Source organism: Bombyx mandarina, chromosome 16 (genome assembly GCF_030267445.1).
Source record: "Bombyx mandarina strain Sakado chromosome 16, ASM3026744v2".
NCBI lineage: Eukaryota > Metazoa > Arthropoda > Insecta > Lepidoptera > Bombycidae > Bombyx > Bombyx mandarina.
This window is the reverse complement of record NC_143222.1, coordinates 6,469,214-6,484,298: the sequence shown is the minus strand read 5'-3', so window position 1 is coordinate 6,484,298 and position 15,085 is coordinate 6,469,214. Positions and strand designations below refer to the sequence as shown.

Sequence of the window (15,085 nt, the reverse complement as noted above, 5' to 3'; positions counted from 1 at the left end):
ATAGGCTTGCGTTGCCGGCGGCTCGAATTAAGAAAATAAGTAACTCTTTTAGGGGGCTGGGTGTATAGCTTTTCAACAAGATCCCACTAAACGTTCAACTACTACCTGTTCATAGATTTAAGAAAACTGTTAAGGAACGTTTGTGCAACAAGGCATATTATAAAGTTAAGGATTATTTACTAGATGGCACTACGTGGGAATGAGGCGCTCGCTCCTGGCCTTTTCATTTTTCATTATTATTATTATTTTTTTAGACTTGTTTTTTCTTTTATTGTGAATATTTCTATTTATTTAAAAAAAAGAAAATATTTGAGAAAAAACAAAAAAAAAAAAGCCCGCTGAGTTTGTTTCGCCGGTTCTTCTCAGGACTGTGGCTTTTTTGGAACCGGTGGTAGAGTTAACATTGTTATTTGTATTTTGACATTCAACAAGTGTGTCATACTGACATCTAAGTTGAAATAAATGATTTTGAATTTTGAATTTATTAAAACAGAGTTAATCACAAATGCTTAGCAAGTCTTTATTTCCATTTTCAAATATATTTTTTTCGTAAACACGAACAGCCGTCGTTTTAGGAATGAGTGTCTTTGATGAAAGCCGCGCCTCGCTCGGCGACCATCATGATCGCTGCTTGGGGATTGCCCGTCGGCTGTGACGGCATGACCGATGCATCGATAACTCTCAAACCTAAAGAGAACATGGTGGTAAATATCTCGAAAATATGTACCTAACGATGTACCTAGACTTACGAGGCTTGCGGAGAGTACTTAATGGTAGGCAGCGGCTTGGCTCTGCCACTGGCATTGCTGACGTCCATGAGCGACGGTGACCACTTACCATCAGGTGGGCCGTATGCTCGTCTGCCTAAAAACTGGTGGTAGGACCTCTTGTGAGTCCGCGCGGGTAGGTACCACCACCCTGCCTATTTCTGCCGTGAAGCAGTAATGCGTTTCGGTTTGAAAGGTAGGGCAGCCGTTGTAACTACTTGAGACCTTAGAACTTATATCTCAAGGTGGGTGGCGCATTTACGTTGTAGATGTGTATGGGCTCCAGTAACCACCTAAAACCAGGTGGGCTGTGAGCTCGTCCACCCATCCAAGCAATAAAAAAAACCTAACGTATTTTTTGGCATATCATTTCCAACCTTCAATTCCGTAGACTTTTAGTTGAGGATCGACGACCAAGCCGATAGCGGTTGTGCCGAGTTGATGATTCTGGGCATCAGTGTGCAATCGGATCATGCACTCCATCCAGTCATCTGACCAGTCTTCTGAGGTCTCACTACACTCATCAGTCGCTTCGGGATCTAGTTCTATGCCATATTCTGATTCTAGGATCTGTAAGACAAATAATACTGTTCATATACAAATTATATGTTTACCTTTAGTGAGACGTGAACACGTGAACAAGAAATATCACTACTGTGTTGTTCTTTGTGTGTAGGTATGTAGGTACTTTTTACTACTGCTTAACTTTTTTTTTCCCTACCTATGCTGATAGCCTTGGCTATTTCAGCTTCACCCTAACGTTGTAGGTGAGCTCACGGGGCTCAAACCGGAGAGTTGCCAACACTGACCCTAGCAAGAGCAGTGCTTCGCAGAATCTACCGCCGGATCGGAAACGCTGAGAAGATCCGGCGATAACTCGGTGGGCTGTGTCTATGGGGGTGCTTAACGAATTATTATTTGATTTCATTGGTAGCTGGGCTTATTTAATTTTGTTGCGATAAATTTATGATTTTCGTTCAATTCGTGGAGGTAAAGTTCTTAAAGGCTTTACTATGAAATTATTGGCTAAAATTTTAAAAATTATTACATAGTATATTGAAATCTAAATTTATAATAATATATTGCATCTGCTTATCTAGGGTTGGTTCAGGTTGAAACTAGGCAAAATAAAAAAAAAAAAAAAAAAAAAAAGGTTCAAACTAGGCAAAATAAAATAGTAGTGTAATGTTTATCATGAATTCTCCGCAGCGTCTAATGACGAGAACTAGATATAAAGTCAATGACAAATAAATATAATTTTACAAGTTTTTTATTCATTGGTGGTGTGGTATAAAAAAAAACAGGATTTAAGTACTCGATTAGGCTTAATAACACGAATGCGTATTCGAGTTCTATGTAAGGGATTCATAGGAGATTGGGTAGCATCGATCTCTAAATATTTATCAGCGTACTGCGATTAGCAACCGGAATTTACTCGTGGTGGGGTGTATTGTAAGCCCACACGGGTAAATACCACCGTTCTACCTATTTTTGCCTTCCACCTGTTCCGAAGGGTTGGAAACAGCCATTATTCAATACAATTGAGATTTCGACTTCAGTGTGCTTAGTGCGACTTTTTAAAAATTCTCGATAGCGTGAAAGTAAACTCAAATTAGTATGGTAGTTGGAACAGCGCCCCTAGCGGCACACGTAGTTTGAAGTCGTCGTGGCCTAACAGATAAGACGTCCGGTGCATTTGTGTTGAGCGATGCACCGGTGTTCGAATCTACGTACGAAATACGTACTCAACAAATGTTCACGATTGATTTCCACGGTGAAGGTATAACATCGTGTAATAAAAATGAAACCCGCAAAATTATAATTTGCGTAATTACTGGTGGTAGGACCTCTTGTGAGTCCGCGCGGGTAGGTACCACCACCCTGCCTATTTCTGCCGTGAAGCAATAATGCGTTTCGGTTTGAAGGGTGGGGCAGCCGTTGTAACTTACTTGAGACCTTAGAACTTATATCTCAAGGTGGGTGGCGCATTTACGTTGTGGATGTCTATGCGCTCCAGTAACCACTTAACACCAGGTGGGCTGTGAGCTCGTCCACTCATCTAAGCAATAAAAAAAAACCTAGGCAAACTCCAGCTCCATACAAATTTGAGTAAACTTTTACGCTATCGAGAACGTTAAAAAACATGCACTAAGCACACTGGCCTGAATGTGGGTAACGATTTTCACGTTACGATGTCTATGACCTCTGGTAACCTTCTTACGCCAGGTGTGACCGTGAATACTCCGTTTGCTCGTACACCCAGATAATCAATAGGCAAGTCAGAGGGGATCTATGTTACGGGTGCTTGATCTCTAGTACCCTTCGATAAGATCTCATATCGCAGCTTAGCGAATGTGGTTAATGAGTGCCTAAATTTGATCAACACTGTGCTTGTAGTGTCGTAAATAATCATATTCCTTCTATTCCTTCCTTTAGGGCCCTTCTATTTTAATTGCTTAGGCGACTTTAATAAAATTTTAATATTGTTCTTTAGTATTTTTGGTACGAGTATATTTCGTTGTATAACTGGTGGATCGGGTACTTCACCTTGCTTTCAGATATTTTTTTCAAATATCTGAGTCCGTCTTTGGCCACGATCATATCATCAGGATGTGAGAAGAAATTCGGATAAAATAATGGAGAAACTAGTGGGTCTGAAGACTGCAACGTTAAGTATCCCTTGCTTTTTGGCAGGAGCGCCACTGCATTGGCTCTGAAATTATTTGATAATTGTAATCCTGTGCTATCAATTATTTATAGACAGACCTTGCCCCAAGGGTAAGGTTGTCGGTTGAAAGGTCGTATGCTAATTTTTTTCAAACGAAATTGTGAATATCCTTCTATATTACTGATGGTAGGGCCCCTTGTGAGTCAGATCTACAATCATCCTGCATATTTCTGCTGTGAAACAGCGTTGCGTTAATGCGTTTCGGTTTGAAGGTGGGGCAGCCGCTGTACTGTAAAACTGAGACTTAGAACTCATGTGTCAAGGTGGGCGGTGGCATTTACATTATTGATGTTTATGGGCTCCGGTAGTCAGCTAACACCAGGTGGACCCTGAGCTCGTACCCCCATCAATGCAATAAAGAAAAATATAAGGTCCACATTAGATATGCCTACAAAATCGCCACTTAATACAATACTTTTGTAGTTACTTACGTAATATTTGTTCCTCTTTCTTGGCAGTCACTGTCAATAGTCTCTCCCACGAAGCCCGTCTTGGAGCATTCTGCATACATGCCATTAAAGAAGAATTGAAGGTCAGGTTGCTTTTTTCTTTTGTCCGCCAAACTTGAATACAACAATCCTGTTACCTAAAATTAATCGTCGTCTAATTATAATAATATAAATCATTATTGTCAAACGATAATATTTTGTTCTCGCCTATATTTATAATGAATCTATTATAGTAAATTCATAAAACCGTAAAAGTAAAATATAATAATTTGATATTCCAAGTCGGTGGGATGATTCTCCTTTTTTTGTCGTTGTTATAGTCAACGAATAGTGATAGATATTAAATAAATTAGAATTAACTGATGCGCGAACTCTTGACCCTACAGTTCCTACTTACAGACGACAAGAACAGATGCGAATCCCGCTGATCCGCAACCCACCTAATTTTAACATGTATATACGCAGTCACCAGTATCTCAAAAAGAAATCCGTGAGGGTGATTAAGGTTAAGTTCGAGGAAATATAAGGCAGTTTTTCGTCCAATAAAAGATTGTTTTGAGGGTCAATACTGAAAAGTAGCTTTCATGGAGCAGCTAATGTGGATTTTTAGGTATGTCACACCTTTATATTCCTGTTCGTAGGAGGGAACATTCTTAATTGAATTCCAGCGTTAATAAATAAAAAGGCTTTTTGAAAGGGTGTGTTGTATAGCACTCTCTGGTTGCTACTACTGTTCTAGCTGTTTCTGTTGCGAAGAAAATCCATCACCAGCTTTGGTTATTTAGTTTAGTTAATAAAAAACAATGTCTATTTTCTGAACCCACCTGAGTAATTGAGGTGGACGTCATAGGCCCCTCCTGATTCAACAAGTATGTGGCAAGCGTGCTCCAATCCAAGACTCGTGTGTCGTTGAGTTTAGGCAGTATAAAGGATACAGTAACACCAACGTGATTCTGAAGATTCAAACCCACTGGGAGATCTGCTTTGACTGGAATGTTGTACTTCTCTAGCGTCTCTCGGGGTCCAATGCCGGAATGCAAAAGAATGTGGGGAGTGTTTAACGCTCCAGCACTTAAAATCACCTACAGAAACATTAGGTATTCTTGTCAATATGCTTTAATTAAATACATTTTTACATACATTAATAAATGGGAAAGGTTCATATTTTTTTTGTTCAACAATTTTATCTCGAAAATAGGCATTGGAGCTTTTGAATGATCAATATAAAGTACTAGCCGTACTCGCCCGCTTCGCTGGGCATTAAAATTAACATTATTATTTATTGTCATTATTATTAGGGAGTCCAACACTCATATAAATATTAGCCTATCCATTAAGTACATGTATTTTCTACATGGATACCAAGTTTCAAGTCAATCGGATGCATGGTTCAGTAGTTATAACGGAACATCCGCAAAAGCCACTGTAGATTTATATATTAGAATAGATTTAGGCTTATTAGATTTTTCTGATAAGTAAATTTGATGAGTGATGATTTAAATACCTCTCGAGAAGCATAAACGATATTTGAATTTCCGTCGGAGTCGATGAACTCAACGCCGGTGGCTGTGTTGTCGGTCACTATGACTCTTGTAACGTGCGCTCCCAGTTTCACTGTCAGGTTCGGTCGTTCTGACTTCGGTTTCAGGTACGCGCGCGCTGTTGTGTATCTCTGGCCGTTACTGCAGTTTAATAAAAGCCTTAACTGTAGACTTTCTCTTGAAAAGAGGTTGTTTCAATGTCTATACTTCTACACTAATCTATAATTCTTTTGAAAGATTTGTTTGTTTGTTTGTATTGAATAGGCTCCGAAACTACTGAACCTATTTGAAAAATTCTTTCACTGTTTGGAAGCTACACTATTCCCAAGTGACATACAGCTATAATATTTTTAAAAAAAAATTAGGGTTCCTTATTAAAACTCCTTATTAAAACTCTCATAGCGTTGATTCCACACGCATGCAAGATATTGCTGCGTATCGTTAACGAGCGCCTTAAATCGTACCTCTCTAAAGAAATTGCTCCTGAACAGGCCGGCTTTGTGAAGGTTAAAGGTACACGAGAACAAATATTAACCGTTCGACAGATCATCGAAAAATCCCGGGAATTCAACAAGCCTACGTACTTATGCTTTGTGGATTTCTCTAAGGCGTTTGATTCTGTCAAATGGCCAAAACTTTGGGAAACTCTTTTGGCCATGGGTACCCCCAAACACTTGGTCCATCTGCTGAGGCGACTCTATGAGGAAGGAACAGCTTCAGTTAGAATAGATGACATTCTATCGCGTCACTTCCACCCTAGCGCAGGAGTTCGCCAAGGGTGTATTATATCACCGCTCCTGTTCAATATATATACGGAGCTTATAATGAGAATCGCCCTCGAAAACTGGTCGGATGGAATAACTATCGGAGGTCGGAAGATTTCAAATCTTCGTTATGCAGACGACATCACTTTAGTCGCGTCAGGTGTTAGCCAGATGGAAGAGCTACGCGGTAGAGTGGAACGCGTCAGTCTTGATTTCGGACTTAAAATTAACCGCAACAAAACAAGTGTCATGATTGTCGACCGTGCTAATAATAACTCGCCAGAGGTCACAAAAATTGCGAACTGCGATGTCGTACAGTCATACATTTACTTAGGTGCACTGATATCGAACACGGGCGGGTGCGTTGATGAAATCAAGCGGCGTATGGCTGTTTCGAGGTCAGCCATGGACAGGCTGAAGAAAATATGGGGGAATCGAAATATCACTAAAGCCACTAAAATCAGACTTGTAAGAGCACTGGTCTTCCCCATTTTTCTTTATGCTGCTGAGACTTGGACATTGAGAGAAAGTGAGAAAAAGAGGATAGATGCTCTCGAAATGTGGTGCTGGAGAAGAATGCTGCAAATATCGTGGACAGAGTTCAGAACGAATCAGTCAATTCTACAGGAACTCGGCATCAAGCAGCGACTATCCTCCATCGTTCAGGGTCGCATTCTCACTTTCTTCGGGCATGTGTCGCGGCGGGGTGACGACTCAGTTGAGCGCCTTGTGGTGCAGGGCATGATAGAGGGTACAAGACCGCGCGGCAGATCACCGTTACGATGGACCGACCAAATAAAGGCAGCTCTAAACGGTCCCGTTAGCGAGTGCACAAGAAGGGCCGCGGTACGCGAGGAATGGTGACGTCTGGTGAAGCGCACCACCAACCGAAGTGATGACCACGACCACTCTGCCAAGAGTGCATACGACTGAGAAGAATTAAAACTCCAATAATTTAACCCAAGGTGTAAAAATATTACCTAAAATATTCTTTACATCGCGTGCCCTGCGAAAACAATTGATGATAGAATAATATAATGCACTACGACTTTGTAGAACACATTATTATCTACAAAAAGTGTCGCGACCGCATATGTCTAACTATTATAGTTATGCCGCAGTAAATGTTCTTTTATTTATAAAAAATAAAACGACGACGTTGAAATTTTTGTTAAAGACCCGAGCGAAGTCGGAGCAGGCCGCTAGTACACCAATATTTTGGTAATGCTTTCCAGTTTTAAGGGTAGGGTGAACCTATTACGGTACAATCGACTTCATGTTTCAAGGTGGGTTCATGGGCTTCGCTAAACTTATTTAACATCACTTGGATCGTGCGCTGCTTCGTATAAATAGAGGAAAACATGATGACATTGAGTTGACAAAGTTATTAACTTTATTACAGAAAATATGTTGGAAAGTTTGAATGAAGTGTGATTAGGATGTACAGGACGGACATTAATCTTTTGATCGATAGTTTTAGTTAGGCTTTTTATTGGAGACATTTTCGACATCATTCACGTTGTGACATCTATGGCTTCTGGTAGACGATTTGCACCAAGTGGGTCAATATTATTTATCAATCAAACACAACAATACCTAATTTTTTTTAACAAGTATTGTCATAACTATGTCGGTCTTAGTAGATTCCTTTTGTACTTACTTTATTTGCTTAACTATCTGCCAGGAGCCTTGAGGGATTATTCTAGCTTCAGCTTGATTAGGTGACAAGCTTACGGAGCACAGCGTGAGAGAATTTGCTAATATCTGCTCTACCTTGCAACCTTCTACCTATGATGCAACCTTCACTAAATCTACCACCGGATCGGAATCGCGACCCACTGAGAAGATCCGGCGAGGAAATCAGTGGACTTATACTTACTCGTTAAACGCTTGTGCTATGGTGAATCCATCGGGAGTTTCAGGATTGTTCATGTCAGCTATGATAGAGAACCCAGTTTCATTGAGGGCATCCAATAGTTTATAAACGGCTGGACCTTGGTAACGGAACTAAAGAGAAATTATTTGTATTCATAAAAGACGTAATGGCAAGCGTTCTGGAGGCCGAAATGATTAATACTTAAATAAATTATACAAAAGATATAAATAGGGGGTGGGGTGGGGCTCAGTCCTCATGCTGTGGTGCACTAAGGAGTTTATAAGTCCTATGCTGACTTGCCAATTTAAGGCTCAAGAAGGATGGAAGACAAGTAGGTAGCCACCCGCTCGCAAAACTGTAATTCCGATGAAGCCAAAACACGTGTGTAATAAAACATGTTACACGTACCTACCGAATTTAGTATACATTTTCTAATTTAGATTCCATAAATTATAATAAGACGTTATCATCATACATTAACAATGTATATTTACTATTTTTATCATAAACAAATAGTAATAATACAAGTCACACTAAGGCATCTGGGCCTGTACCACGATTCCATGTAATGTGGGAATCCGAGACGGACATACGCACGTCATCATCATCATCATCATCATTATCATTAGTGTGCTTAGTGCGCGTTTAACTTTTCGATCGCGTAAAAGTTAACTACAATTTTTATGGAGTTGCCCCAATAGTGCCCCTACGTGTGGTGTTAAGTTGAAAAACTAGCACTAAGTACACAAGCCTATAGTAGTCCATTGCTACACATAGGCCATACCATATGCACACCACTGAGCACGAAACTTAGCTTCATACATACGCACGTATAATAACATTGTTCGTCACAGTTTTGTTTGCATGACAGCCATATTAAAATAAAGTTTGAAGCAGTTTGTAGTATATGTACTTATAAAACCATATTATACTTACTCTTTGAACAGGCAAAGGCCCTAAACTAGAGTGGTGTTTCTCGCTCACTATAGTTCCAATTTCCTTGTTCCCCTCGGTCATGTCAAAGTATGGAAGATTTTCCTCCCATGACCAACCTTCAGCACCGAGCTTCACCCAGTCATCGTAATCAGCGGCATGGCCTCGATGGTACATCATACCATTAAGGAGACTTGATCCACCTGAGAATATAATATATGTAGTTTAAAAACATAAAAAATAAATAAATACCTAAGTTTGGGGGTAAAGGTAAAGCGAAAGACTGCCACTGAGCGGGTGAAATTAAAATTGGGTAGATCGACGATCTGAATGTTTTTTTCTGGGAAGGAAGTAGGTTTTTTAGCAGGTGTGCGAGCAAAAGTTCAGTCCAGAGGGTTGGATTTTGCTAACGGCTGCCCGAGCGCCTCCAGAGCAGCTGCTTCGTGAATGAGTCTACGACCGGATCGAAATCGCGACCCGCTGAGAAGATCCGGCGAGAAACTCAGCGATCTGATGAATGGGTTGGCCGCCACCCCCTTGAGACATGAGTTCGAAGTCTCCGTTTTACAGTACTAGTTCACGGCATAAATAAGCAGAGCAGTGGTACCTGCCCGTGCGGGTTCACAAGCCCTACCACCAGTAAAATGAATACGTAGAACATACCAAGAACCTTTCCTCGTGGCCAAAGACATCCTTTATCGCCTTGGTCGAGACAATAGTTGTCGGGCTCAGTTCTATAATCCCAATCCACCTCTTTGTTCGACCAGAATGCTCTGTAGAAAGAGGGAATGCGTGCTCCCGTAGGCTCTTGACCTCCGGCTTCCAGTAATAGTACCTAAAGCGTATCATATTGAGTAAAACGAGTAATGTAGGAACCAGAAATAGTAAATTAGGTTAATATTTAGTAGAATTGCTCGAACAATTGAAACATTTAGAAAAGTATAAAATGATTCACAATTTAGTCAACAGGTAAAACTAAAAATGTGGCCTCTAAATACAATTTTTTTATGTTTGTGATTAGGAAAAATCGATTCACTATGATTGTCGTTGTGCGCAAAAACACACAGTTGGTAGAACAACTTGCATGTCACCTGCTACACACTGATAATATCATAACAAAAACTCTCGCTGAAATACCAATAGCAGCTGTAAATAGTATCAAACGCGAGACATCTAGCCAACAAATAACACAATTAAACACGAGATTCGTTTAATATATTCGATTAAACTTACATTAAAATTCTTATCTTCGCTGAGTCTTCCAGCAACAATGGCTCCGGCCGGACCTGAGCCCACCACAATAAAATCGTAACGGGCATCCAGTTGTTCAGCGGATCTCACATTAGCGCAAGGAGTTGCGATTTTGCAACGTCCTCGGATGTACCCTTCGAGTAATACCATAAATAGCAGAGTTCCACTGCAAATCGGCGAGTTTTCTATAGAGATTCCTTCTTCGATAAGCGGACAGCCGCACTCCTAAATGAAAAATGACTTTAAAATTAGTAATCGTTATTGATATTATTTCTAAGGATTTAATAGGGGCTATCTACTCGTAGGGCATATTTTGAACCCACTCCTTGGAGTGAGTAGTTCTTAGAAGTAGTTTATGTGTTCCAGTTTAAAGACTAGGACAATCTTTATACAGTTAAGATATCATGTCTTAAGGTGTGACATGTACGTTGTAATATCTATATCTATCTATCTATACATATAAAAATGAATTGCTGTTCGTTAGTCTCGCTAAAACTCGAGAACGGCTGGACCGATTTGGCTAATTTTGGTCTTGAAATATTTGTACAAGTCCAGAAAAGGTTTAAAAGGTAGGTAAATACGGAAATGCTCAGAATTAGATAAAAATAACAATTTTGTTTTTCCTTTGATGTGTCCGCCGTCGCGGCGTCGGACGTATTTCTTTTGTTTGTTTTAAGTTTATTTTATACAAAAGTTTAGGTCTTTTATTTATCGATCGAGGCTCTACGAAGTCTGCCGGGTCAGCTAGTTTTTAATATATAATATCGTTCCGGAACTGGTCTTCTAAGTGATAATCGATATCAATCAATGATTGAAATTCATTTAGACTCCCGTATTGAGTTTACGAAAAAAAAAAAAAAAAAACTAAATGAAGAACAAAACAGACGTCTGTGACGTCTCAAACTAAAGTATTCAAAACGTCGGAATCAATATGATGTTAATAAAAACGTGAAATCAAACCGTAAAAGTAACTTTTAATTATTTATATCTACGATTTCGGAAAACTGATAAAAATTCTAACACATAACTTTAACAATAATGGGGTGAAAACAAACAGAAAAAAATCGTGCTTACCAGTTTCGTCTATTACCTATTTTTGTATGAGTATTATTAAAAAAATACGGATATACATGTACTATACATGTACTTGTATCCTGATTTTTTACTTAATTCCCTAGTTGTTAATCTGTTACAAAATTAAATACTGATGGCATTTTAACCACCCTTGTTATGTTGCAGGCCTGTTGTATGAAAGCAGTTAGGGAGACAGAGACATTCCGGATTATGTTAGTGGGCAAACATTGGGCACCTAATTTAGGTAAACTTATAAAAAGACAAAAGAAATACTTAGACGGCCAAGTTTCAGTTACTGTAAGTACCCAATACTTGCAATAAATGGAGAGCCGGTCCATGGCCATCTGCTTTCATTAATATTATTTAGACAAATATATGCCTGGATGCTTTTTTTATTTTTATTGTTTAGATGAGTGGGCGAGCTCACAGCCCACCTGGTGTTAAGTGGTTACTAGAGCCCATAGACATCTCCAACGTAAATGCCGCCACCCACCTTGAGATGTGAATTCTAAGGTCTCAGTATAATTACAAAGGCTGCCGCGCCCTTTAAGCCGAAACGCAATACTGCTTCACGGAAGAAATAGGCGAGGTAGTGGTACCTACACGTACGGACTCATAAGAGATCGTACCACCAGTAAAAGCTATTCCGTAAGCTATCCGTATAACCCATCAAGAAAGTTATATGAGATCTGCTTTAAATAATCTGCTTACACATTTGGGTAACAAGAGAAATAAATAATTTATTTCCATCTAAATTAATTGAATACTTTAGGTATAAAACTTACCTCTGGAGCTAATATCATCTTTGAAGCTTAAAGTAGAAAATAACGAAGCGATTAATCCTAAAAGAAATTTAATTGTTACTGTAGTATTTTACGTCTCGGCGAACGCCTAAAGTATCGAATAAAAACTTAATTGCTGAATTAAGAAATTGTTTCTTATATATGTTGGGAATTATGAATATTAAATGACTTGTCATAATTTAAATAATCGTGTGACGGTAGCGTTAACATATAGACGTTTCTCTAAATGACTAGGAACATAAATTTTAAAAAGCTATTGTAATTAGAAGAAATGGCGACGTCTGGTGAAGCGCACCACCCAAAATAATGACCACACTCTACCAAGAGTGCATACGACTGAGAAGAACAATTGGTATTAGATCTAATTGAACGGACGGAATGTTACATATTATAAAATATTACTACTATGTTACTGTTAATATGTTAATGTTACATGTAATGACGGAATGGATTGTTATGCTAATTATAATATATAAAATTCCGTCGTGCCATCGGATATGGACGACGCTGTCGTCCCGACTGATTTGCCCCACGTAACAAAAGCGTTATGGCAAATCATGGGACAGGGGAAAGCTACATTACCAGTAGTGGACGTCTACATGCCAATCATTAAACTAACTTTTGAAATATTAATGCACCTTAAAAAAAATTTTATTCAAATCCGAATATTAAATTGTAATTTATTTTAAATCAGACGTTTCGTGATTTAATTACAGATAGTAATCAAACTGCATCATGTTTTATAAGAAAGAGACATCATGTTCGCGATTGTATATGTGCTTTGTAATTCACATATATATTTTAACTATCAACTGAAATGTTACCGGAAACAAACACTAACAAGATAATTAGAACAAACAATTACTTATGAATTTAATAACGCGTACATACAGGCTAGCGTGACAGTTTTCAAAATGATGGATCTAAATAAATAATATGATTGCTGTGATAGTTTTCTCTTTGTTTTGTTTAGACTATTTTTAAAGAGATAGTCTGCCGGGCTTTCACAACTTATCAACTGAGAGGGTCGGCGCAACCACTCGTTTTGCATCGATATCCCATTTGGTGGCAGGTACGTACGTAATGTTTTAAATGTATGTATGTATGTTATAAAAAAAAAAAAACCGAGCAAAATCTATTGATGATAGAATAAAATAATGTACTACGAAATTGTAGAAAACATTATTACTTACAAAAAAAAATGTGAGCTGTCACGGGACGACTGGCAGATGTGAAACATCGACATTATTTTGTAAAAGTAATATGCAGAAAATAGCAGATTGTGATAGGAACTAAATATGTCATAATGATAAAATAAAATATTACGAAAAAATAATTTTATTTTGTTTTCAAGTTAAACACAGGTTGTGTGTACTGTAGTAAACAACACTGTATATACTACGGAGTATACACGAGCTCAGTGTAGCGAGAGAGATGGCTTACGATGGCACAGTCGATTGCGCATGGCGACGCATAGCCACGGCATGCGTCGCCACGCCAGAAATCGATTTTACGTGCGGTTATAGATGTTTCACATCAAAAGTGTCGCGACAGCATATGTCTAACTATTATAATTATGCCGCAATAAGAGTTCTTTTATTTAAAAAAATAAATCAACGTCAAATATCGTTGGATTTTTTGTTTAAGACCCGAGCGGAGCCGGAGCGGGCCGCTAGTGTACAATAAAAGCGCAGTCTCTCATCTTTGCTCTACTGTAATAAAATTTAAGTTTTTTTTTGTACGCACTAGGATTTACGATTAATTTTATGCAAATTTATAATTGAAGTTATTTAAGAAAAGCTTAAAAAAATTACATTTCAAACCTAAGCTTTTAAATTATATGACTCAAATTTAGTATTATAAATCACAATCACAGCTTATTATTTAATTTTAAAGCAGCTTTCGTTTGTAGTAAGACGTGGCGCTAAATTCATATTGAATAAGAAAGAAAGTAAAAATGTTGCAAACAAAACTTCGGCTGTCAAACGAATAAAAAAAAAAGAATTTGAAATTTTTTTTTTTTTGCTAGACTAAAATAATAATCAAAAAAGTACTCACATTTGTTCTAATTATGAATGTATGTTGTAGTATGGTGCAGGGAGCTTTGTGTCGTATAATGTTTTGAAAGGACGAGCTCGGCACTGACGACAAAACCCTGATTCAGGTTTTAGGATATCGACCCCGATGATGTTCTAACACTAAATGCATTCAAAATATTCGTGTAAGCACGCACAAACAAGGCTCGTAAGCCGACAATTTTTGTGTTACATCGCATAATTAGCTTCCGTTAAGCATGACTGTTGTAATTATACACAAGGACAACGCATGTTTTATGGAAATTTCATAATTTCCAGCCATAGTGCGTGAAAAAAAAAAATATATTTCGCAAAGTAAATAAGGCACAAGTGTAGAATTTGTCATCAACTCACTTTAACGAGGCTTGTGGAGAGAGTACTCAACGGTAGGCAGCGGCTTGGCTCTGTCCCTGGCATTGCTAAAGTCCATGGGCGACGGTAACCACTCACCAGCAGGTGGGCCGTATGGTCGTCTGCCTTCTTCTTCTTTGTCGTTTCCTCATTACTGAGGGTCGTGACCACCTTGGTCCAGTTTTTGCACCAGCTTCCTCGTCTGCCTACAAGGGCAATAAAAAAAAGATGACCTGTACGCAATTATCCTGAAGAGAACGAGGTCTTGGTGACGGAGTATTATTTTTCTCAGTCGTTTCTTTCTTTTCAGAGCGGTCGTAGTCGCTATGACGTAATTTTTAAGGATTTGACATGGTTTGTCTTAGTGCATCTTTTTGCAAATGCTACCAATCTGTTACCTACGCTCATGAGTTTTACCTCTAGAAGCAAAAAGCTCTGGCCAGTCCGTCGATAACAATTATACTACAGCCTTT

At 38.7% G+C, this 15,085-nt stretch overlaps 1 protein-coding gene across 2 annotated transcripts; it reads right to left on the bottom strand.

Moving 5' to 3' along the window:
• Positions 1–499: 499 nt before the first annotated feature.
• Positions 500–14,314, bottom strand: LOC114246761 (glucose dehydrogenase [FAD, quinone]). Of its 2 annotated transcripts, none has more exons than XM_028179444.2 (12): positions 14,245–14,314; positions 12,169–12,225; positions 10,292–10,534; positions 9,722–9,893; positions 9,062–9,261; positions 8,129–8,256; positions 5,449–5,626; positions 4,769–5,026; positions 3,927–4,081; positions 3,315–3,480; positions 1,145–1,337; positions 500–687 (listed from the first exon to the last, which is right to left on the bottom strand). In XM_028179444.2, the coding sequence occupies exons 2-12, from the start codon at positions 12,184–12,186 to the stop codon at positions 572–574; spliced, it is 1,827 nt and encodes a 608-aa protein (XP_028035245.2). In that variant the 5' UTR covers positions 12,187–12,225; positions 14,245–14,314; the 3' UTR covers positions 500–571. The 2 variants fall into 2 exon arrangements, with proteins under 2 accessions (XP_028035245.2, XP_089589837.1); XM_089733711.1 differs by lacking the exon at positions 14,245–14,314 and adding an exon at positions 13,380–13,586.
• Between the last annotated feature and the right edge of the window lie 771 nt (positions 14,315–15,085).

Excerpts from the sequence above, each read along its gene's own strand:
- LOC114246761 (XM_028179444.2), bottom strand. Across the intron at positions 4,082-4,768 it reads CGTCCACCTCAATTACTCAG|GTAACAGGATTGTTGTATTC; the intron begins GTGGGTTCAGAA and ends GATTAATTTTAG. Across the intron at positions 688-1,144 it reads AAAAGTCTACGGAATTGAAG|GTTTGAGAGTTATCGATGCA; the intron begins GTTGGAAATGAT and ends TGTTCTCTTTAG.